The following is a 25,256-nucleotide window of genomic DNA, read 5'->3' as shown; positions in this document are numbered from 1 at the left end:
GACAGGTGAGACCCAGTCTCAAGGGGGAAAAAAAAAGAAACTGAGCTTAGTAGTAATGCCATATCCCTACTTTTGTTGCTTAGATTGGTTTATCTTGAGAGCTAAAAGGGCTTTCCTCAGCCTGAAGATCAGCTGACCATTGACATCAGCCATGTCATCGAGGCCTCTTGAAAGTCCACCTCCTTACAGACCTGATGAATTGTAAGTAAATAATTATTTAGTTATTCTCTTTTAAAAAGCCTATCGCATGTAAAAAATATGGTTGAAATTTTCATTTTTAAGTGTTTGCTTTTAAAAATGATACGGGTATTTGTAAATTTAAATTGTATCGAAAGGTCTGCACTGAAAAGTTAATTTTTCTCTTACTCTTAGCTTTCAGAATGATAGTTTTTCTCTGCTGGGAGGACTGCTGTCACCTATTGCCAATGTTTGTTTCAAGAGATTACCAAGATTTATATTTGTATACAAATGATAATGAAGCTTCCATTTAAATGCCTTGTTCAGATGGCTGTTGGCAACATATTGTCAGTTTTTAAAAGTAACAGCTTTAGGCCCAGCTTGGTGGCTCATGCCTATAATCCTGGCACTTTGGGAGACTGAGGTAGGCGGATCACAAGGTCAAGAGATTGAGACCACCCTGGCCAACATGGTGAAACCCCGTCTCTACTAGAAATACAAAAATTAGCTGGGCATGGTGGTGCACGCCTGTAAGCCCAGCTGCTCGGGAGACTGAGGCAACAGAATCGCTTGAATCCAGGAGGCGGAGGTTGCAGTGAGCCTAGATCGTGTCTCTGCACTACAGCCTGGAGACAGAGCGAGATCCAGCTCAAAAACAAAAAAAAACCAAACAAAAAACCACAGCTTTACTGAGATATAATTAACATACTTTACAACTTACCCATTTAGAATGGATAGTTGAATGGTGTTTAGTATATTCAGAGTTGTACAACCATCACCACAATTAATTTTAGAACATTTCATTATGCTCCAAGGAACCCTACCCATTGGCAGTCACCTCCCAGTTCCATCAGCCCTCAGCAACCATCAGTCTACTTTCTGCCTCTAGAGATTTGTCTATTCTGCATATTTTGTATAAATGGAGGAATCATGTAATATGTGGCCTTTTGTGTCTGGCTTCTTTCACTTAGCATAATATTTTGGGGTCCTTGGTCATGTGAAGATTTATCGGTGAATTTTTGAATTCCAAATTTGCTATCAAACATTGATAGGGATTTCCTCCTCTAAGTAGTTTACAGCTTTAATCCTGATAAGTGTAGTGGAGTGTAATATAGGTGAAAACAAACTCAGTTTCTCCTGCTATTCTGTCGCAACATAATCAATGTAGAATACATCTGTGACCTCTGATCACCAGAATGTGTGGGGATTTTTCTCCACGATCAACCAAGTAATCAGTTCTACAGTGGACACTAGCTGTGTGTCCTCTAATTCAGCTGAATTCTGATGCTGCCCAGAGATAGCATCAGATCACAGGTTCAGGTCTCATTCCCTGAAGACTGCCCCCACTTCACATAGCAGCCGCAAGCTCAGGTTGTGGCCTGGGTTTCTGACCTACCTACAGTAAATCGGGATTCCCACAATTCTCTCCTTGGGTTCAATTAATTTGCTAGAGTGGCTCACAGAACTCAGGGAAACACTGCTTATCTGGTTTATTATAAAGGGTATTACAAAAGCCAGGTGTGGTGGTGTACGCTTCTAATCCCAGCTACACAGGAGACTGAGACAGGAAGATTGCTTGAGCCCAGGAGTTCAAGGCCAGCCTGGGTAACATAGGGAGACCTTGTCTTTTAAGAATGAATGAATGAATGAATGAACTAAGGGATGATATTACAGTGGATGCCAACAAACACCACATGAAGAGATGGACAGGGTGAGGTATATGGGAAGGGGTCTTTCCGGGCTGTGCCACCCTCCAGGAACCTACACATGTTCAGCTGTCCAGAAGCTCTGTGAACTCAGTCCTTTTGGGTTTTTATGGAAGCTTTATTACATAGGCATGATTGACTCTAAATCATTGGTGGTGGTGATCAGTTTAAGCTTCAGCCTCCCTTTCCTGTCTAGAGGGGGTTGAGACTGAAAGTTCCAACCATCTAATCCTAGCTCCTATCCTGAAGCTTCCTGGGGCTGCCAGAACGTATCGTCTCATTAGCATATAAGGGACACTAATCACTTCGGAGGCTGCAATAATCTTATGTTTTAACAAGCCCTCCAGGGCACTGATAAGCTTTAGTTTCATTTACCCAGTAGTTTAAAGTATTCCAAATAATTTATGTTCTTTCTGCTTACTACCAAAAAATGCTAACTTGAAATTATTTTCATATTCATTTCAGCAAACCGAATCATTATGCACCAAGCAATGACATATATGGTGGAGAGATGCATGTTCGACCAATGCTGTCTCAGCCGGCATACTCGTTTTACCCAGAAGATGAAATTCTTCACTTTTACAAATGGACCTCTCCTCCAGGAGTGATTCGGATTCTGTCTATGCTCATTATTGTGATGTGCATTGCCATCTTTGCCTGTGTGGCCTCCACGCTTGCCTGGGACAGAGGCTATGGAACTTCCCTTTTAGGAGGTGGTATAGGCTACCCTTATGGAGGAAGTGGCTTTGGTAGCTACGGAAGTGGCTATGGCTATGGCTATGGTTATGGCTATGGCTACGGAGGCTATACAGACCCAAGAGCAGCAAAGGGCTTCCTGTTGGCCATGGCCGCCTTCTGTTTCATTGCCGCGTTGGTGATCTTTGTTACCAGTGTTATAAGATCTGAAATGTCCAGAACAAGAAGATATTACTTAAGTGTGATAATAGTGAGTGCTATCCTGGGCATCATGGTGTTTATTGCCACAATTGTCTACATAATGGGAGTCAATCCAACTGCTCAGTCTTCTGGATCTCTCTATGGTTCACAAATATATGCCCTCTGCAACCAATTTTATACACCTGCAGTTACTGGACTCTACGTGGATCAGTATTTGTATCACTACTGTGTTGTGGATCCCCAGGAGGTATGAGTGGTGTTTTGGGTTTTTTGCCCCTCTCCTTAGCAGAGGCTTTCAACTTGGAATATGTAATAGAATCACTCTGGAAACTTTTAAAAAATATTGATGACAAGGCTCCACTTCTCATCTCAAGGAGGGGCTCAGTGTCATTAAGATGTAATTAACATACAAGGTAATTTGGTTAAAGAACAGTTCAGTGGTTTTAAATATGTTCACAAAATTGTGCAACCGTCACCACAATCAATTTTAGAACATTTTTGCGATCCTAAAAAGAAACTTGTGCCCATTAGCATCACTCCCCATTTCCCTAACTGTTCTTAGCCCAGGCAACCACTAATCCTGTCTGTAGATGTGCCTGTTCTCTAGGTATTTCATAAAAATGGAATCACACAATGTGGTCTTTGCGATGGGCTTCTTTTACTTAGAATGCATTTAAGGTTTATCCATGTTACAGCATGTACCATTCCTTTATTCCTTTTTATTGCTAATATTCCAGTGTGTGGCTAAACCACATTTTATCAGTTGATAGACATTTGGGCTGTGTCTACATTGGCTAAATCATGCTACAGACATTCTTGTATATGTTTTTGGGTGAACCTATGTTTGTTTTTTTTTTTTGGAGATGGAGTTTTGCTCTTGTTACCCAGGCTGGAGTGCAATGGCGCGATCTCGGCTCACCGCAGCCTCCGCCTCCTGGGTTCAGGCAATTCTCCTGCCTCAGCCTCCTGAGTAGCTGGGATTACAGGCACGCGCCACCATGCCCAGCTAATTTTTTGTATTTTTAGTAGAGACGGGGTTTCACCGTGTTGACCAGGATGGTCTCGATCTCTTGACCTCGTGATCCACCCGCCTCGGCCTCCCAAAGTGCTGGGATTACAGGCGTGAGCCACCGCGCCCGGCCGAACCTATGTTTTAATGATTTCTTGAGTTGGGTTATACCTAGGGATGGAATTGCTGGGTTATATGGTGACTCTAATCTTTTGAGGAGCTACCAGAGTTTTTCCCAAGAGTTTGCATCATTTTACATTCACACCAGAAATATATGAAAGTTTGTTTCTCCACGTCCTCACCAACCCTTGTTATTGTCTGTTTGATTCTAGCCATGGTAACGGGTGTGAAGTTAAGTGGTACTTCATTGTGATTTTGATTCTTATTTTCTTTATAGCTAGTGATATTGAGCATCTTTTCATGTACTTATTGGCTATTTCTCTATTATCTTTGGCGAAATGGCTCTTTTGACTCTTTGCCTATTTTTTAATTGGGCTATTTTTGTTGTTTTTGTTTTATTTTTGAGACAGAGTCTCACTCTGTCACCCAGGCTGGGTTGCAGTGGTGCAGTCATGGCTCATTGCAGCCTTGACCTCCTGGCTCAAGTGACCCTCCTACCTCAGCCTCCCAAGTAGCTGGGACCATAGAGGCATGCCACCACACCCGGGTATTTTATTTTATTTTATTTATTTATTTTTGAGATGGAGTTTCGCCCTTGTTACCCAGGCTGGAGTGCAATGGCGCGATCTCGGCTCACCGCAACCTCCGCCTCCTGGGTTCAGGCAATTCTCCTGCCTTAACCTCCTGAGTAGCTGGGATTACAGGCACGCGCCACCATGCCCAGCTATTGTTTTGTATTTTTAGTAGAGACGGGGTTTCACCATGTTGACCAGGATGGTCTCGATCTCTTGACCTCGTGATCCACCCGCCTCAGCCTCCCAAAGTGCTGGGATTACAGGCTTGAGCAACTGCGCCCGGCCAGAGTATTTTATTTTTTATTTTTTTGTAGAGACAGGGTCTCGCTTTGTTGCCTGGGCTGGGCTGAGAACTCCTGGGTTCAAGTGATCCTCCCTTGACCTTCCAAACAGCTGGGATTATAGGCACCTTTTCACTTTCTTGTTCATGTCCTTTGCATAAAAGTTCTTAGTTTTGGGCCAGCCACAGTATCTCGGTAATCCTAGCATGTTGGGAGGGCAAGGTGGGAAGGTGGGAGGATCACCTGAGGTTAGAAGTTTGAGACCAGCCTGGGCAACATTGTGAAACCCCATCTCTACTAAAAATACAAAAATTAGCTGTACATGGTGGCACGTACCTATAATCCCAGCTACTCAAGAGGCTTAAGGCAGAATAATTGCTTGAACTTAGGAGGTGGAGGTTGCAGTGAGCCAAGATCATGCCACCGCACTTCAGCCTAGGCAACAAGAGCGAAACTCCATCTCAAAAAAAAAAAAAAAAAAAGAAAAGAAAAAGTTTAGTTTTGATGATGTCCAGTATATTTAATTTTTCTTCTGTTGCTTGTATTTTTGGTATCATGTCTAATGCTTTGCCTAACGCAGGGTCACAAGGATTTACTCCTATGTTTTCTGTTTTTAAATTTTTCTTTCTTTTTTTTTTTTTTGAGACAGAGTTTCACTCTTGTTACCCAGGCTGGAGTGCAATGGTGCGATCTCGGCTCACCGCAACCTCCGCCTCCTGGGTTCAGGCAATTCTCCTGCCTCAGCCTCCTGAGCAGCTGGGATTACAGGCACGCGCCACCATGCCCAGCTAATGTTTTGTATTTTTAGTAGAGACGGGGTTTCACCATGTTGACCAGGATGGTCTTGATCTCTTGACCTCGTGACCCACCTGCCTCGGCCTCCCAAAGTGCTGGGATTACAGGCTTGAGCCACCGCGCCCGGCCTTGTTTTTAAATTTTTCTATAGTTTCATAATTTTGGCTCTTACAGTTAGGTCTGTGATCCATTTTGTGTTAATTTCAGGCATGGTGGAAGCAAGGGGTCTGAAAGCTTTCGCATGTTTATATGCAGTTGTTTTAGTGTTACTTGTTGAAAGGACTATTCCTCCATTAAGTTTTCTTCATGCCTTTGTCAAATGTGAATTGATCACAAATGTGGACATTTATTTCTGGACTCTCAATTCAGTTCCATTAATCATATATCCTTATTCCAGTACCATACTGTCTTTATTACTGTAGCTTTATAGTAAGCTTTAAAATAGCAGAGTTGGAGTTCTCCAATTTTGCTCTTCAAAACTGTTTTGGCTAGATTCTGGATTCCTAGCATTTCCATATGGATTTTAAGATCAGCATGTCAGTTTTGGAAAAAAATGCCAGCTAGGGTTTTGAAGGGTTATATTGAATCTGTAGATCAGTTTGGAATGTATTGTCATCTTTACAATTACAAATCTTCTCATTCATGAACATATCTTTCAATTTATGTAGGTCTTGTTAAACTTCTTTTAATAGTGTTTTATAGTTTTCAGAGTGTATGTATGTTTAAAAGCTATGCAAGTGATTTCAAATGTGCAGGTTGGGGTTGAGAAACCTACCTTAGTAACCATGAGTCATCCTGATTATATTAACATCTGAAACATTTCTGAGTTGCTACTCCTTTTTCCCTTGTTTTTCCTTTTTTCTTCTTACACTGATTCAGGAATTCCCATTCCTGAATGAGTCACTCCTTTGGAGTTAGACCTCTAGTATCTGTCTACCATTATTCTGAAGACTGAAGGTTTTACCTGCAGATGTAGTTTTCACAATGCTTGTTATTGCCATTTAGACATGTCCATGGTAGATGGGGACTGAGGGTTGGTACTCGTGTAGTACGACACCTTCATCCCTCTTAGTTCTCTTACTACTTGAAATCTGTAGTCTTTGAAAAATGATGTCACTGTCAGACAGCTAGAAGGAGAGCCTCTTGTTCCCAGTAGCAGACATCCAGGACAGAGGCCTGGTACTTGCCTCAATTTCATGTGCCTCCCAGGCCAGTATATCATTTAATATTCTGTCACTGCTGGGAGAACTGTCAAGAGTAAGAAGTTTGTCACAGGGCCCTTTCTAGTAAGTATGCAAGACTCCTAAAACAGAGAAACCTGCCAGACCAAATGATTCTGTCAATTTGCTATTTATAGATGGATTATATCCATAGCTTCATTTTTGGTAAGAAAGGTATCTGTGGACTGAAATTTACATTCAGTATAAAAAGGCTTACAAAGCATGTGTTTTGAACAAGATTACAAGCATGATTGGCTCTTTGAAAGATGTTGATACTTTTGAGAATAGCATTTTTCAGGCCCTTTAGAAATATACCAATGATTGAGTTACTTTACTGGCTGTTCTCATCTGTTTATAAAACTGTGGCCCATAGGTACACAAGCTTTGGAACCAGTTTTCTACAGCTCTAAAGTGGGGGTGATGAATGATAGTTTCTAACATTAGACATTTTCTGAGGATTGAATCAAGGGGTGTGTGTGTGTGTGTGTGTGTACATATTTGCTGGCCTTAGCCCAGTTACTGTGGTTTAGGTTTTATGATATGTCTAAAATGTAATTATTTCCTTCAGTTTTTTATCAGTTAAACCACATGGATTTAGTGGGGCCTTAGGTAGTTTTAATAATATGTAGAGGGTGGATTGTGATGAAGCAATTAAAATCTGATTATGCCAATATTTTTCACCCCTTTTTAGGCCATTGCCATTGTACTGGGATTCATGATTATTGTGGCTTTTGCTTTAATAATTTTCTTTGCTGTGAAAACTCGAAGAAAGATGAACAGGTATGACAAGTCCAATATTTTGTGGGACAAGGAACCCGTTTATGATGAGCAGCCCCCCAATGTCGAGGAGTGGGTAAGTGTTAAAATGGAAGTTTACATCTTTTATTAAAGCCCCAAATTTGTGTCTGAATTTTTAGTGCTTTGTTAAACTTTATTCTTAGAATTATTGTTTGTATATGTTGCAAAAGTTGTTGCTTTGGTTTTTACTCAGAATTTTAAGAGGTAGGATAAATAGAAATTGCTTTATTAAAAGGTGAAAATCAGATTTCCATTTTCAAGGAGTGGATCTAGGTTTTGAAAAGAAATGGCTTCAAAAAACATCATGCAGAAAGAACTTGACCTTTGCAAAACAAAAACTGCTCCTTCCCTCTACTGCCTTTTATTTTTCTCTTTATCATTTTGGAGATAAACAGAAACCATTGCCCAGGGTGTTCTCTTGGGTCAAATTAGTAAGGGTGTTTTTGGAATAGCGGGTGGCAGGCCCTTTAAATTTTTGACATAGATAACAGCATGAGAAACCACAGTGACTAATTCTGAGTTAACATTATGAAGTACTTCAGTGAGGCAAAGACATATTAGAAAAATTTCCTTTTAAAAATATATACTATTTATCTTACCAGGCTTCCTATATGATGTGATTTGCTGAAAGCCCAGAAAGTTGCTCTCTTTTTTTTTTTTTTTTTTTTTTTTTTTTGAGACGGAGTTTCACTCACGTTACCCAGGCTGGAGTGCAATGGTGCGATCTCGGCTCACTGCAACCTCTGCCTCCTGGGTTCAGGCAATTCTCCTGCCTCAGCCTCCTGAGTAGCTGGGATTACAGGCACACGCCACCATGCCCAGCTAATTTTTTGTAGTTTTAGTAGAGACGGGGTTTCACCATGTTGACCAGGATGGTCTCGATCTCTTGACCTCGTGATCCACCCGCCTTGGCCTCCCAAAGTGCTGGGATTACAGGCTTGAGCCACCGCGCCCGGCAAGTTGCTCTCTTTAAAAATGCCTCCCAGGAGAGCATCACACATGAGGTCTGTTGGGGGGACTAGGGAAGGGACAGTGTGGGACAGGGAGGTTGTGGAGGGATAACATGGGGAGAAATGCCAGATATAGTGACGGGGGATGGAGGTAGCAAACCACATTGCCTTGTATGTACCTATGCAACAATCCTGCATGATCTGCACATGTACCACAGAACTTAAAGTACAATTAAAAATAAATAAATAAATAAATAAATAAATAAATATATATATATATAAAATAAAAGAAAAATACCTCCCAAATGAATGTTAGTAAAAACGGTCTTTAGAGATGTTTAGAGGCCAGATGTGGTAGCTCACACTTGGAATACCAGCACTTAGGGAGGCCAAGGTGTGAGGATTGCTTGAGTCCAGGAGTTTGAGAATAACCTGGGCAACATTATGAGACCTGTCTCTACAAAAAATAAAAAAAACAATTAGCTGGGCATGATGCTGTATGCCTTTAGTCCCAGCTACTCAGGAGGCTGAGGTGGGAGAATCACTGGAGCATGGGAGGTTGATGCTGCAGTGAGCCATGATTCTGTCACTGCACTCTAGCCTGGGTGATAGAGTGAGACCCTGTCTTGGAAAAAAAGAGATTTGGAGTGAAACTTTCTAAGAAATCCTGTTAGGGTCCTGTTAGAAGCTACCTCAGAAACTGACATCACAGGGTTCTTTGAGCAGATTGATTTACTATCATGAAGGTGTTGCCACTGGTACCCAGGGAGGTTTATTTTGGCCAGTGGGAGTGGGAGTGGGAGTGGGGTGGGGAGTGGGCTGGCTAAAGATGGGTGCTGGATTGCTGCTGGTCAGGTCTGGTCAGGTAAAGACATTTTTTTTTTTTTTTTTTTTTAAACAGACTGAGCCTGGCTCTGTTGGCCAGGCTGGAGTACAGTGGTGCAATATCGGCTCACTATAACCTCCGCCTCCCGGATTCAAGCAATTCTCCTGCCTTGGCCTCCCAAGTAGCTAGGACTACAGGCGCACACCACCACACCTGACCAATTTTTTTGTATTTTTAGTAGAGTTGGGGTTTCACCATGGTGGCCAGGCTGGTCTCGAACTCTTGACCTCAATGTGATCTGCCTGCCTTGGCCTCCCAAAGTGCTGGGATTACGGGCAAGACATTAATATCTTGAAGGCTCTTTGAGGTCTAGCATTCCATAAGTCTGATTTTTAAGGAAATTTAGGAACACAGAGGAAATTTTTTTCTGGTTAGTTAAGCAGCAAAAATGAAGCAGTCTTGGGAAAGCCAGGAAGGCTGTAGTATGTATGTATTTGCCACTGAGATAATAGTTCTTATGTCTTTGACTCAAAGCCGTGGTTTTTTTTTTTTCCTCACTTTAAAGTGTGAAGGTGTTAGGAAGTGTTTTCTTTCGACCTTTACCTCCAGGCAAGGCCACCTGTAGATGGAATAGGACAGGTCTGTATTATGAACTATGAAGTAAACGTTTCGCTGAGAGTTTCTGGGTGTGTTAGTTTTCATTGGCAGTTAGATTTGTTTACTTAAGGTTTCAGGTGGCTTAAAAACAACAAACCTGACTCAAGGGAGACCAGTGCCAGTGATATTAGAGTCCCAGTGAACCTTGGCCTCTCATCTGATTTTATTGTCATGAAGGTTTAATCAGTTCCAGTTGCTTTTGATAATTTGGCAAATTGATAGCTATTGTAACTTACAGAGGTGATGATGATTAAGCTAAAAGAATTACTTAGCTTTTTAAAAGGTATTAATAAAATTCCCCCTGAACCTCTGGAAATTTGATAGCCTGTGGGTTGTTGCACATGGACTTCCTTGTTTCTCTCTAGTAACAAGTGTTTTCATTGAATGAGATGTAAAGGAATTATCTGCTGAATAGCAGATGTATGATTTTGCCCAAACTAATGTTTTATGTGATACTTAACCACATGCAAAACCTTGTTTCTTTTCCTCTCCCCATCAGTTTTCCAAACTGAAATGCCTCAAAAGCCTATTTAAACTAAATTATTTGGAAGTGGCTTTAGCCGCAGGTATTTTGCCTTTCTTTCTATTCTCCCCTCACCTGCCCAAGTGCATGTCTTGGAACTCAATACCACGTTCTCATTCTTTCCTCAATTGATGGCAATAGCCAGATGCAGCCTGTTACTCTCCTTTCTCTGTTCTTCTGAGCCTGCCTTTCTGCTTGAATTGGTTTCTCCCTGATAATGTGGCTATCGCTGTGGAATTGTCATCCTGCACCTAAATTGTTCTACATTGGGGTTGATAAGGGAATTTTCTTTCTTTTGGCCATGAGAAATTAATATCAAAACAATCTCTACTTAAAATAATGGAAGAGAATCTAGAATTAACTACTTGCGCTGAAGGAGAATTAAAATTTGGGTTTTATTGATTACAAAGAGCCAAGACAGGATACTCCCCATTTAGCTAATAATGGTTGACTGGGGGGGAGCGGGAGGAGAAAAAATTAAAGTGACTGGGTATAATGACTCAAGTCTGTAATCCCAGTACTTGTGAGGCCAAGGAGGATCGCTTGAAACCAGAAGTTTGAGACAGCCCAGGGCAACATGTCAAGACCCCATCTCTACAAAAAATTTTATAAAAATTAGCTGGATGTGGGGACAGGTGCCTATAGTCTCAGGTACTTGAGAAGCTGAGGTGGGAGGATCGCTGGAGAATGGGAGGTCAAGGCTGCAGTGAGCCATGATCTCACCAGTGCACACCAGCCTGGGTGACAAGAGCGAGACCCTGTCTCAAAAAAGCAAAACAACAAACTTAATTATAGTAACACCTAGCTACTCAATATTAGTTTATTCCCTCCCTATAGATTGGGGTAGGCCTGGAATTTTATTATATTAATGAATCATACTGCCTTTCTTCTTGGATTTTTAGCATCTTCAGGATTGTAACACACCTCCTGCTCCCCCACCTCTCAGAGCAGAGGATAGTCAAAAGCTATGCCTTCAAAACAGGTTTTAGCCCTTTTGTATAATCTGTGAGAAAGCTTGGAGTTTTATAATTCTCTGTCCCTGTTGGCTCAACACAGAGGTTTCTCTGCCCTTCTTGGGATTTTTAGTGTTGTTTTTCCCCTTTCTTTTTCTGGATATCTTGTTCTTTGTAAAATACACAGTCCATGTTTGCGCACTGCTTGGTTTTTAACCTGGTCTTTTATAGTCACTCAGATGGATACCAGTTTGTATTTTAAATGTTTTAAGATTTGTTTAATTAAAATTTGCAGGTCTTTGTTTTGTTATGCCCTCAAATTTCAGATCTTTTTTTTTTTTTAATTTAGTTATCTTTTTTTTCTTTAGATTTTTTCTTTTGTTTTTTTTTTTTTTTTTTTAAAGACGGGGTTTCACCATGTTGGTCAGGCTGGCCTTGAACTCCCAACCTCAGGTGATCTGCCCGCCTTGGCCTCCAAACTGCTTGGATTACAGGCGTGAGCCACCATGCCTGGCCAAATTTCAGATCTAATTGTTTTTTAATTAAATATTTAAGTATGCATGATTTGGAAAATGAAGTGAAATGCAGTCATTCCTTGGTATACTCAGGGTGTTGGCTCCAGGACCCCCATGTACACCTGAATCCATGCATATTCAAGTCCTGTAGTCGGTGGAACCCATGTGTATGAAAAATTGGCCCTCTGGATACCTGGGTTTTGCATCCTGCCAGTGCAGTTTTCGATCTGTGCTTAGTTGGAAAAAAAGCCATATATACGTGGACGCATGCAGTTCACACCTGTGTTGTTCAAGGGCCAACTGTATAAAGTATTTTTTTTTTTTTTGAGACGGGGTCTTTCGCTCTGTCACCCAGGTAGGAGTACAGTGGCATGATCTCAGTTCACTGCAACTTCCTGCTCTCAGGTTCAAGCCGTTCTCCTGTCTCAGCCTCCTGAGTAGATGGGATTACAGGTACCTGCCACCATGCCCAACTAATGTTTGTATGTTTAGTAGAGATGGGGTTTTGTCGTGTTGGCCAGGCTGGTCTCAGACTTCTCATCTCAGGTGATCCCTCTGCCTCGGCCTCCCAAAGTGCTGGGATTATAGGTGTCAGCCACCTTGCCTGGCCTGTACAAAGAAAATTATATCAACTTCAGTTACAACTTTGGGGTTCGTTAATCATTTTTTTCCTTTCCTACTTCTTAAATGAGAAGTATGCTCATACTCCCTTAAATTTTTTTTTTTTTTTTTTTTTTGAGACAGAGTCTTGCTTTGTTGCCAGGCACCAGGCTGGAGTGCAGTGGTGCAATCTCAGCTCATTGTAATCTCTGCTTTCCGGTTCAAGCAATTCTCCTGCCTCAGCCTCCTGAGTAGCTGGGACTACAGGCATACACCACCACAGCCAGCTAATTTTTGTATTTTAGTAGAGACAGGGTTTCACCATGTTGGTCAGGATGGTCTCGATCTCTTGACTTCATGATCCGCCCGCCTCAGCCTCCCAAAGTGCTGGGATTACAGACATGAGCCACTGCGCCTGACACTCCCTTAAATTTTTATTTTTTTAATTTTGTTGTTATTTATTTAGAGACAGGGCATAGCTCTGTCACCCGTGTTGGAGTACAGTGTTACAGTCACAGCTCACTGCAGCCTCAAACCCCCTGAGCTCAAGCCATCCTTTTGCCTAGACCTTCCAGAGTGTTGGGATTATAGGCATGAGCTACCTGACTAACTTCTCTCTTTTTTTTTTTTTTTTTTTTTTGAGCTGGAGTGTCCCTCTTGTTGCCCTGGCTGGAGTGCAATGGTTCGATCTTGGCTCACTGCAACCTCTGCCTCCCAGGTTCAAGTGATTCTCCTACCTCAGCCTCCCAAGTAGCTGGGGTTACAGGCATGCGCCACCACACCTGGCTAATTTTGTATTTTTCGTAGAGATGGGGTTTCTCCGTGTTGGTCAGGCTGGTCACGAACTCCCAACCTCAGGTCATCTGTCTGCCTCGGCTTCCCAAAGTGCTGGGATTACAGGTGTGAACCACTGAGCCCAGCCAACTTTTCTTATTTCTATCACATCAAGTAGTTTTGCCTGTTCTTAAGCAGGAATTATGTACTGGGTACCTTTGTGCCCACTCAACGTAGTGGCTATGGGATTCATCTGTCAGTATGATATTGTTCTTGTTTTTATATTTTTCTGTGTACCTCCCCTGATTGGAGACTGTGTTTATATTTGTGCATTTTTTTTTTTTATAAGAGAAATGCTTTCCTAATCCTTTTTTTGAAAGCCCATGATCAGAATTAAAAAGGGTTTTTAGGGAAATTGTTCCTTACCATTACTGTGTTCCCATTTACCCATTTCTGGGTATCTTTTTCTGTCTTTTTTTATACATACTTTTTTTTACTTTATTATGATTCCTTTTGTTATTTAATTTTGTGAAAATAAAACCAGAGAAAAATAGACTTCCATTTTTTGTTGTTGTTTAACACAAAAGTTAGCCTACTAGTGGTACCAGTTTGTCTGCACCATGCCCTTTTTACTTCACAGTGTATCTTGGTGCCTGGTGTTGTGGATGTACGGTGGTTTATGTAATCAATCTTTCACTGATGGATGCATTTACTGCTTAAAAAGATTATAATGATGACCTTTTTTTTTTTTTTTTTTTTGAGGCAGAGTCTCACTCTGTCATCCAGGCTGGAGTGCAGTGGCATGATCTTGGCTCACTGCAACCACCGCCTTTCTGGTTCAAGCAAGTCCCCTGCCTCATCCTCCTGAGTAGCTGGGATTACAGGGGCACACCACCACGTCCAGCTAATTTTTTTTTATTTTTAGTAGAGGTGGGGTTTCACTATGTTGGCCAGACTGAGCTTGAACTCCTGACCTCAGACAATCTGTTCACCTTGGACTCCCGAAGTGCTGGGATTACAAGTGTGAGCCACCACGCCCAGCCTATAATGATCTTTTTTTTTTTTTTTTTTAAACTTTGTGTACCTTGTATCTATGTCTGTGTATGTGTAAGTCTGTAGGATAGATTCTCCAGAATAGTATTACTTGGTCAAAGGGTGAATACTTCTGTGACTTTATCAGATATTGAGAAATTGCCCTTCATAAGGGGTTATACCAATTTATACAGCCATCAGCAGTGTATTAAATTGTTTTCATGCGTCTTTTTTTTTTTTTTTTTTTTCGAGACTGAGTTTCGCTCTTGTTACCCAGGCTGGAGTGCAATGGCGCGATCTCGGCTCACCGCAACCTCCGCCTCCTGGGTTCAGGCAATTCTCCTGCCTCAGCCTCCTGAGTAGCTGGGACTACAGGCACGCGCCACCATGCCCAGCTAATTTTTTGTAGTTTTAGTAGAGACAGGGTTTCACCATGTTGACCAGGATGGTCTCGATCTCTTGACCTTGTGATCCACCCGCCTCGGCCTCCCAAAGTGCTGGGATTACAGGCTTGAGCCACCGCGCCCGGCCTCATGCGTCTTTACTAATAGCATTCCACTTTAGAAATGTATTTGGCCAACCCCTATTGTTGCTTATTGTATTTTTTTTATTTTTGACAGTTTAAAAAATGAATTTGGCCAAGTATGGTGGCACACACCTGTAATTCCAACACTTTGGGAGGTTGAGGCAGGTGGATTGCTTGAGCCCAGAAGTTTGAGACCAGCCGGGGCAACATGGTGAAACTCCATCTCTATTTAAAAAAAAAAAAAAAAAATTGTGATGGGTTGCAAAAAGTTCTTAATATAAAAGGGATACAATTTTATTATAACAAAATGTAAATAATATAGGGAAAACAAAAGGAAAAAACCCACGTGTTCCTTCTCTCCCTCAGTTTCCCCTTGTGGCCACTTAATAACTTTTAACAGATAGGTTTATATCCTTCCTAGATTTTTAAAAGTTTTTATACAATTATTGACTTCATACATTCTAAGACAAGTTCTCTTGCTCCCCCAATTCAGTTTTTCTGAGAGTAGCTGCTTACTGGTGTTAGCGTGGATGTGCCACATGCCATATGTTAGACTCCATTGATGTGTACAGTCACAGACACAAGTTCAGTGTAGTATAACAGAGTGGGTATTGACTGGAGCCAAACTACCTGTGCTGTGATCCAGCCTGGTTCATATTTGTAAAGTACTTAGAATAATACCTTGCAAGTGGTAAATAATGTGATGTTAATTTTTAACAATTTGGTGTTATTTTATTTATTTTTTGAGATAGAGTCTTAGTCTGTTGCCCAGACCAGAGTGCAATGGTGCAATCTCAGCTCACTGCAACCTCCGTCTCCCAGGTTCAAGCGGTTTTCCTGCCGCAGCCTCCTGAGTAGCTGGGATTACAGTCACGTGCCACCACACCCAGCTAATTTTTGTACTTTTAGTAGGGATGGGGTTTCACCATGTTGGTCAGGCTGGTCTCTAACTCCTGACCTCAGGTAATCCACCCGCCTTGGCCTCCCAAAGTGCTGGGATTACAGGTGTGAGCCACTGCACCCGGCCAATTTGGTGTTATTTTTAAACCAAAAATGGGATCATAATGTACACATTGTTTGCAGTTTGCTTTTTAAAAAACTTTGCTTTGTGAGCTTCTTTCCAAATCTATCAGCACACAGACTTAATTGCTCTTAGCAGCTGTGTGGTATTTCATACTATGAGTATGTGATGATTCATTCTCATATTTATGGACATTTTAATTGTGTCCAGTTGTTTACTATTACAGATGCTGCAGTAAACATTCTCTTACATGCCTTTATGCACTCTTGCTAGTGTTTGTGTAAGATAAATTTCCAGAACTAGACATTGAATGAACACACTTAAAATTTTACTAGGTTAGCTGGGTATGGTGGCTTGACTGTAGTCCAAGCTAGTCAGGAGGATGAGATAGGAGGATCTCTTGAGCTGAAGAGTTTGAGGCTGCAGTAAGATATGGTTGTGCCATTGTACTCCAGCGTAGGCAATAGAGCAAGACCCCATCTCTGGAAAAAAAAGTTTTACGAGGAATTACCAAGTTGCATTGTTTTTTAAAAGCCCTTGGAGGTTCCACTAACACTAATGGTGTATGAAATTGCCCAGTTCCCAACATTTTTTTCTGCTCTGGATATTATCTGTCATTAGTTTTTTTTAATCCAGGTAAGTAAAAATATCATTTTTAAAAATTTGGTGATTAAGCATATGCTTATCTTTTTTTTTTTTTTTTTTTTTGAGACAGAGTCTCGCTCTGTCATCCAGGCTGGAGTACAGTGGCGCAATCCCAGCTCATTGCAACTTCCGCCTCCTGGGTTCAAGTGATTGCTCTGCCCCAGCCTCCTGAGTAGCTGAGATTACAGGCACGTGCCATCATGCCCAGCTAATTTTTGTGTTTTTTTTGTAGAGATGGGTTTCACCATGTTGGTCAGGCTAGTCTTGAACTCCTGACCTTGTCATCCGCCCGTCTTGGCCTCCCAAAGGAGTGATTACAGGCATGAGCCACCATACCCAGCCTATCTCCTATCCTTAATTACTTGAAGTCTTTATAGCATGACTTAGTTTTCTCTTGGATTGTTCGTTCTTTTCTGACTGGAGTTTTTTATATTATGGATATTAATGTTTTGTTGATGATTATTTTTCTCACATTGTTGCGGTCTTTCACCTTTGTCTACAGTGTTTTTTTGTTTGTTTTAAGAGAAAGGGTCTCACTGTTTCTTTATGGCTTCTTTGTTTCTAGAAAGTTTTACACTCCCTTCAAGGTTTAAATAATACCCTTCTATAGTTTCTTTGGTATTTTAAAGTTTGTTTTAATTTCTAACCCCATGGGTAGTAAATGTGTGCAGAGGGTTGAGTTAAACATATGTCAGTCCTTGGCACATTTTAACATCCTTGATTGCTGGAATGTTCCTCTCTCATGTTTGTTGGTTTTATTTTTGTCCAGTCTAGACTTTTAAGATAACCAGAAGCTTTAGGCCACCAGAAACTTTTTTTTTTTTTTTAAACAGATTTCTTGAGGTATAATTTATATACCGTAAATTGTATTCACCCATTATAAATTTAGTGATTTTTAGTAAACTTAGAAGTGTTCACCCAATCCAGTTTTTGTGTTTTTGTTTTTTTTAACATCAAGGATATACACTGGACCACTCCCCTTGTTTTTTAAGATAAATGTTTCATATTAGAGTAGTTTTATTAATAGAGTAATAGAAAAGTTGCAGTTGTAGTACGTTGGATTTCTGTATACCACAGCACTCAGTTTTCCCTTTTTTTTTTTTTTTTTTTTTTTTCCCTTGAGGCAAGGTCTCACTGTGTTGCCCAGGCTGGAGTGCATTGATGCAATCATAGCTTACTACAGCCTTGACTGCTGGGCTTAAGTGGTCCTCCCACCTCAGCCTCCCAAGTAGCTGGGACTACAGGCACGTGACACCATGCCTGGCTGACTTTTTTTCTTTTTTTTAAAGTAGAGACAGGGTTCACTATGCTGCTCATGCTGGTCTTGAACTCCTGAACTCATGCAGTTCTCCTGCCTTGGCCTCCCAAAGTGCTGGGATTACAGGCGTGAGCCACTGCACATGGTGCAGCTAGTTTTCCCTGTTGTTAACATCCTGCATTAGTATGGTGCATTTGTCACCACTAATGGACCAATATTGATATTTACTATTAACCAAATGTCATAATTTTATTCAGATTGATAAGCTTGTTTTTGATTATAGTATGAGATAAACACTAACTTAATTTTGTTCCTGAGTGGTCAACTTGAATACTGAAATTGTGTTTTTGGAAATTTTACATCTTTTGGTGAAAGTCAAGTCTTGATTTTCTTCCTTTTTTGAACACATTTTGGCCAGAATAATTGTGTAAAAGGGGGCTATTGGCTGGGCACGGTAGCTCACGCCTGTAATCCTAGCACTTTGGAAGGCTGAGGAGGGTGGATTGCCTGGCCTCAGGAGTTTGAGACCAGCCTGGGCAACATAGTGAAACCCCGTCTCTACTAAAATACAAAAAATTAGCTGGGTGTGGCGGTGTGCGCCTGTAATCCCAGCTGTTTGGGAGGCTGAGATAGGAGAATTGCTTGAACCTGGGAGGCAGAGGTTGCAGTGAGCCAAGATTGTGCCACTGCACTCCAGCCTGGGCATCAGAGTGACTCTCTATATCTAAAAAAAAAAAAAAAAAAAAAAAGTTGGGGGGCTATTAAGCCATTTTCTTACAGTAAGTATATGATAATATTTTTAGAGAATTGAGAAAATTGGTGTTGAAGTTAAATTTGCTTTTATATTAATAGAAAGCATTTTCATCCACATGCCTGGGATCACATATGGGTGACAAAGCCAGGATTAGAACCTAATTGAGCATTTCCATACCAACAGATTCTTAGGAAAAACCTTAATGATATCTTTTTTTTTTTCCCTTCTCCTGATTATATCCTTTTTTTGTTTTTTTAATTATTATTATTTTTTGAGATGGAGTCTCACTCTGTCACCCAGGCTGGAGTGCAGTGCTGCAATCTTGGCTCACTGCAACCTCTGCCTCCCAGCTTCAAGCAGTTCTCCTGCCTCAGCCTCCCGAGTAGCTGGGACTACAGGCATGTGCCATCACACCTAATTTTTGTATTTTTAGTGGAGATGGAGTTTCGCCATGTTGGCCGGGCTGGTCTCGAACTCCTAACCTCAGGTGATCTATCCGCCTTGGCCTCTCAAAGTGCTGGGATTACAGGTGTTAGCCACCGTCGCGATCTCGGCTCACCGCAACCTCCGCCTCCTGGGTTCAGGCAATTCTCCTGCCTCAGCCTCCTGAGTCGCTGGGATTACAGGCACGCGCCACCATGCCCAGCTAATTTTTTGTATTTTTAGTAGAGACGGGGTTTCACCATGTTGACCAGGATGGTCTCGATCTCTTGACCTCATGATCCACCCGCCTCGGCCTCCCAAAGTGCTGGGATTACAGGCTTGAGCCACCGCGCCCGGCCAATGATTACCTTTTTAAAAACTGGGCTTTGCCTGGCGCGGTGGCTCAAGCCTGTAATCCCAGCACTTTGGGAGGCTGAGGCGGGTGGATCACGAGGTCAAGAGAATCCTGGTCAACATGGTGAAACCCCGTCTCTACTAAAAATACAAAAAACATTAGCTGGGCATGGTGGCGCCTGCCTGTAATCCCAGCTACTCAGGAGGTTGAGGCAGGAGAATTGCCCGAACCCAGGAGGCGGAGGTTGCAGTGAGCCGAGATCGCACCATTGCACTCCAGCCTGGGTAGCAAGAGTGAAACTCCATTTCAAAAAAAAAAAAACTGGGCTTTAAGACTGAGTGCAGTGGCTGACACTTGTAATCCCAGCACTTTGAGAGGCTGAGGTACATGGATCACTTGAGGTCAGGAGTTCAAGATCAGCCTGGCAGTGTGGTGAAACCCTGTCTCTACTGAAAATACAAAAATTAGCTGGGCATGGTGGCATACGCCTGTAGTCCCAGCTACTCGGGAGGCTGAAGTGGGAATTCACTTGAACCTGAGAGGTGGAGGTTGCAGTGAGCCCCGAGATGTACACTTCAGCCTGGTTGACAAAGTGAGACTTTGTCTCAAAAGCAAACAAAAAAACTGGACGTTAGGCGCACAGAAATAGATTAGTTCAATTCTTGGCTGATGACATTATCACCTTTGTTTAATCCATGCATAGCATTCCTGGTACATTTATTGTTTCATAATGAACACCTACAGATCGGCCAGCTCACCTAATAATTACATCACTAAGTTACATTACTCTACATTTTTTACTCTCTCATCTACTTGTTTCTACCTGCTCCCAAAGGTAGCCTATCTAGAATTTTGAGTTTATCATAATTTGCTTTTTAAGAAGTTTTTACCTACATATATGAATACCTTAGCAATATGTGAATTTGTTTTGGGTGTTTTTTAACTTTGTAGAAGGTGTACCTGCACGCAGTGTTTTGGCATTGGACTTTTTATTTAGAGTTAGATTATAGATTAATATATGTTGACAGAGCTGAAGTCCACCTGATGTTGCCATTGTCTGGCCCTCTATTTTATAACATTCCATAGCAGTTTATCCAGTTTCTTTTTAATGGGGTTTTGGATTATTAAGACCATTAAAAATGCCAGGAACATTTTTATTTTTTATTTATTTTTTTGATGCAGAGTCTCGCTCTGTTGCCCAGGTTGGAGTGCAGGGCCTGATCTTGGCTCGTTGCAGCCTCCGCCTCCTGGGTTCAAGTGACTCTCCCACCTTAGCCTCCCAAGTAACTGGGATTACAGGTGTATGCCACCACACCTGGCTAACTTTTGTCTTTTTAGTAGAGGCAGGCTTTCACCATGTTGGCCAGGCTGGTCTCGAACTCCTGAGCTCAGGTGATCCACCCCACCTTAGCCTCCCAAAGTGCTGGGATTACAGGCATGAGCCATCCCACCTGGCCCCTGAACATTTTAAAATCACCTATACTTGTGAATGTTTCTCTTGGCTGTATACCTAAGAGTGGAACTTCCGGGGTATAGCATTTGTGAATGTACATTTCTATAAGACAATGCCAAATTGTTTTCCAACCTTTACCCATATATAATCTAAACCAGCAACTCTTGGTGTGGTGTTAGACTTTACAGTGTTTGCCAATCAACTGTGTAAAAGTGCAGCACTGTTGTCTTGGTTTATATTTCTTCTGAACATGTCATGTTTATTGGCCTAATGTGTTTTCTCTTCTACTTTTTACCTTTTGGCAATTGCTAAGGTGGCAAAACTCAACCAGTTTCTCTGATACTCTTGATTTTTATAAGAGTTTTGATGGGGTAAAGGTCAACTTTTTATATGAGGCATAGTTCTGAGGAAGTATAGTCTATTGGCGTGATCATTAGTGTCCTTCTCGCAAATGACTAATCCTTTATAGATAAGACAAGCCCAAAGTGCCTGCTCTCCTTTAGTTAGGGAAAGATGTGTTCCTTCCCTTTCCTGTTGTGTTGATGGTATGATAGAGGTCCTTCTCAGGGCTGAGAATCAACTAATGTTTCTATTGTAATAAAAGTGGATGCCTTCAGCTGTTCTCATGCCAAGTGAACCTTCTCACTGTTGCTCTAGGTTATTTTACCACACCTGGGCCAGAAAACCAGGCATTGCCAAGTTTTTGCACCACTGCAGGCAAAGGACCCTTCACTTGTAGGTCTTTATAAGGTACAAGTGGTCTGCAACATAGAAGAGAATTGTATCTACATCAGTGGTTCTCAAACTTTTGCAAGCATCAGAATCACCTGGAGGGTTCATTGAAACAACCCACTCACTCCCACCCTGGAGTTTGTGATGCACTAGGTCTGGGTAGGGCCTATGTCAGTAATATTAATGTAGCTGGTCTGGGGACCATATTTTGATAACCGCGGTTTTATAGACTTAAGCTGCAACCGTTAAAGGGCAAGCGAGTTACGATTACATCATGGCATACTTGGAAAATGATAACTTAGTACAAGATATTGGAGTAAACTGAGGGGGATCTGGAACTGCAGATGATAACTGGCTCACAGGTTGGGGGCCAAAGACATTTCATACCGCCTGGCACACCTGTTGAGAAACTCTGGCATGAGGTACAGGTATATTAAACTAACAGTCTTCACAGGGATTTTCGTTTAAGTAAGGGGCCTTGAATGAGATCATCGATAAGCCTCACTCACTGAGTACATACAAGGTTTTTCTACCTCATCCCCTTCCAAAGCTCTAAGAATTCGTTGACTCTTAGGGAATTTCAGAATTTACCTTTGCTGGTGTCAACCTAAAGATGGCACAATTATAAATTGAGAAAGGATCTCTAGCTGTGAAAGAAAAAAAAAAAGTAGAAAGGAGACTTTATTTCTTGTAAAGGCCTGCAACCTGCAAGGTGGCCATCCTTGACAGGCTTGGAAGCATAGCTTGTGGCAGAGACTGAAAGGCACTTAGAAGGAAAAGGAGTTGGGACAAGAACTTAATGCTGAACAGGTTGGCTGCACATTCCTATTCAACAGGTTACAGGAGGAGGAGCTGTGAATATTCATGAAAGGGATCCTGATGCATGCACACTGAACATTCATATTGCATGCCTCTCCTGTTCACTTTGGGGTGGGCACTTAACATTAAATGTATTACAGTTAGGCCCTATACATCAGAACGTGAAGCAGGAACACAAGGCACACACGTGCAGCCTCTGCAAGCTGGCCAGAACCCGTCCACAGCTGCCAGTCTCTTATCAGGAGAAGGTTACTGAAATCAGTCTCTTGTCCAGTCAAAGCTGTATGGCTTGTGGAAAAGGGGTCAGTTAGTCAGTGTCTGTTGGTGGATGAGCTGCAGTTTTCTTTTTTGTAAGTTGTTAATTTTTGTGGGTGCATAGTAGGCATGTGCAGTTGCTTTAATTTTGCTTATTTGGCTGCTGGAGAAAAAGAGAAACCTTATGGTGCTGAGAACATAGTGTATGATTAGAACAAAGGTATGAGTGTGTGATTTAACTCTTGCCTGGCATGGCCTTAGGTCTTGTTTATAATTTGGTGTTTTATTGCCACAAAGGGTCTATTTCTGTCAATCTTAATGATCTCTGTGTTAACAATAATGCTGGTCCGTTGTGTCTAAACCACAAAAGGGAGAGAGTAAATGAATTGTGTCTGACCTCACATTCTGTCATGGCCAGGAGCTCAGTTAAGATTTCTCTGGGGTACTCTTGGCCAAAAGGGAGGCTTCTCGGTTGGGGGCTTAGAATTTTATTTATAGTTCTCATTGGTCTATATTATTACTATTTCTTTGGACAGTGTGCAGTTGGGTAGGAGGCGGTTTGTTTCCTAAATCCTGAGTGCCATCTCAGCGAGGTAAAATAACCAGACTTGTTCAAACCTGGTCCACAATCTCTTTGTGAGATTAGTAGATGTGGGACCATCTGCCTTCAAGTGACCAAAGGTGGAAAAAAGTCTAAGAGAACTTTCCAGAGTTGATTTTGAAGCTTTTATTGGGGGGAGTATCTGAGGGTGTAAAATATCAGAAAACAGGAAAAACGAGTTGGACCACTTACTGTTGAGAACCTGCAGTACAAGGGCATAGGGCTAATGGAGGGTGGAATGGGCAGGTTGTAAACCTGGAGATGATCCTTGAGATTAAGATGCTCCTCCCTCTGATGCCTGAGGTATTTCTCCACTTTAATCACCCACCTGGGAAAACCATACTCTTTCCCTTTTGAGGGAGCTGTTCCTAAATGCTGACCTAAACAAAGGCACCTGGTGACTGAAACGTACTCATAATAATTTTGCATCAATAGCTGCTCTTACAAAGTTAAACTAATAAGCAAATAAAACTCTTCAAAATGGCGAGGAGTTTAAGGAAATGAGAATGGTCTCCTTTGTTACAAAGACTGGTCAAAATACCCAGCCAAGATGAGTACTTCAAGCCATGTTTGAATACTTGAGGTGGCAGTTTGTTACGCCAGGAAGAGCTGGGCTTTGGAGCTAGGTGGACCAGGGTTCAAATCTCTCCTCTGCTACTTTGCTTCCCTGTGACTTTGGGCAAGTTAATTTAACCGTGGAGGCTCAATTTCCTCATCCGAAAATAGAGATAATTGCATCTCACTGGATGGTGGTGACAATAAACAAAGTCAGGTTTGCCTGGCACAATACTAAATACTCAACAGGTGAACTTCCTTTTCCTTCATAGAGGTAGATGGCTTTTGTCACGTTGCTAGACCACATGGATACAGGTTTAGCCTGACTCTTCCATATGTGAACTAGGGATGAAATTAGGGTGAGGAGAAAAGAGTATTAGCTATCATTGCAATTTTTTGCTTTTACTAACTCCAAATGAAATATGAAATTGATTTAAGTGGGGATAAGTGTTTTTCCTAATCTTTGTTTTGGAGGAGAGAAGAGTTTCTTTCATAGTAACCTAGAACATTCATTCTTGGCCTTTTTATTCGTTCTCTGACTTCAGGGAGTCTGGGTGGGAAAGGTAGGACCAACATGATGGTGTAGACCCATCTTAGTCTCAGGTGAGGAAGAATCATGGCAGGTATTTGGAGAAGAGCACCTGAGATGCTCTAAAGCAGAGCTGCCCTCTTTGTTTTCCTTTTGGCATCCCACAGGGGTTTAGGATGTTTTCATTAACTCTCCAAGGAGTGCTAAGTGTTATTTGTCACAAAGATTTTTTTTCACAAGCGACATAATCTAAACACTTCTGATGAGTACGATTAAACTTTGAATAAAAATTTATCCTCATCATAATGACCTCTTGTGAAGATCTTTTGATATTTTATTTTGATATTTCGGAAACACCTTCAATTCTTTCTTGATTAGAAGAAGAATCTTAAAACTTCCCTGCATATCCCCTAAATTAATAATTCATACTCCTTAAGCATAGCCAGTGTGAGTGCTTGCTAGTCCGTTTTGAATTTCATTTCAAGAGTAAGTCTGAGTTACTTTTTTTTTTTTTTTTTTTTTTTTTTTGAGATGGAGTTTGTCACCCATGCTAGACTGCAGTGGTGGATCTTCGCTCATTGTAACCTCTGTCTCCCGGGTTCAAGCAATTCTCCTGCCTCAGCCTCCAGAGTAGCTGGGATTACAGGCGTGCGTCACCATGTCTGGCTAATTTTTGTATTTTTATTAGAGATAGGGTTTCACCATGTTGGCCAGGCTGGTCTAGAGCTCCCAACTTCAGGTGATTCCTCCTGCCTTGGCCTCCCAAAGTGCTGGGATTACGGTCATGAGCTACTGCGCCCAACCTAGACAAATCTTTAGTTTGTATTTTCATCCTGCTTTCTTCTGCCCCTAATTTCTTAGAGATATCCTCAAGTCACATAAGGGAAAATTGTCACAAAGACATTTTGCTGTTAAAAATTAT

At 41.6% G+C, this 25,256-nt stretch overlaps 1 protein-coding gene across 4 annotated transcripts in view; it reads left to right on the top strand.

The window, feature by feature from the left end:
• Positions 1–25,256, top strand: part of OCLN (occludin) — a 61,787-nt gene that overhangs the window by 12,024 nt on the left and 24,507 nt on the right. For all 4 annotated transcript variants that reach the window (XM_032278931.1, XM_032278938.1, XM_032278925.1 and 1 more), the window contains exons 2-4: positions 84–201; positions 2,349–3,027; positions 7,472–7,633. In XM_032278931.1, the coding sequence (XP_032134822.1) occupies positions 152–201; positions 2,349–3,027; positions 7,472–7,633 (891 nt within the window). In that variant the 5' untranslated portion in view covers positions 84–151. The remainder of the gene's footprint in view (positions 1–83; positions 202–2,348; positions 3,028–7,471; positions 7,634–25,256) is intronic.

This window comes from Sapajus apella, unplaced genomic scaffold (genome assembly GCF_009761245.1).
Source record: "Sapajus apella isolate SASKATOON/1434 unplaced genomic scaffold, GSC_monkey_1.0 scaffold1, whole genome shotgun sequence".
Taxonomy (NCBI): Eukaryota; Metazoa; Chordata; class Mammalia; order Primates; family Cebidae; genus Sapajus; species Sapajus apella.
Note: the sequence above shows the minus strand (reverse complement) of the source record. Positions and strands in the feature narration are given on the sequence as shown.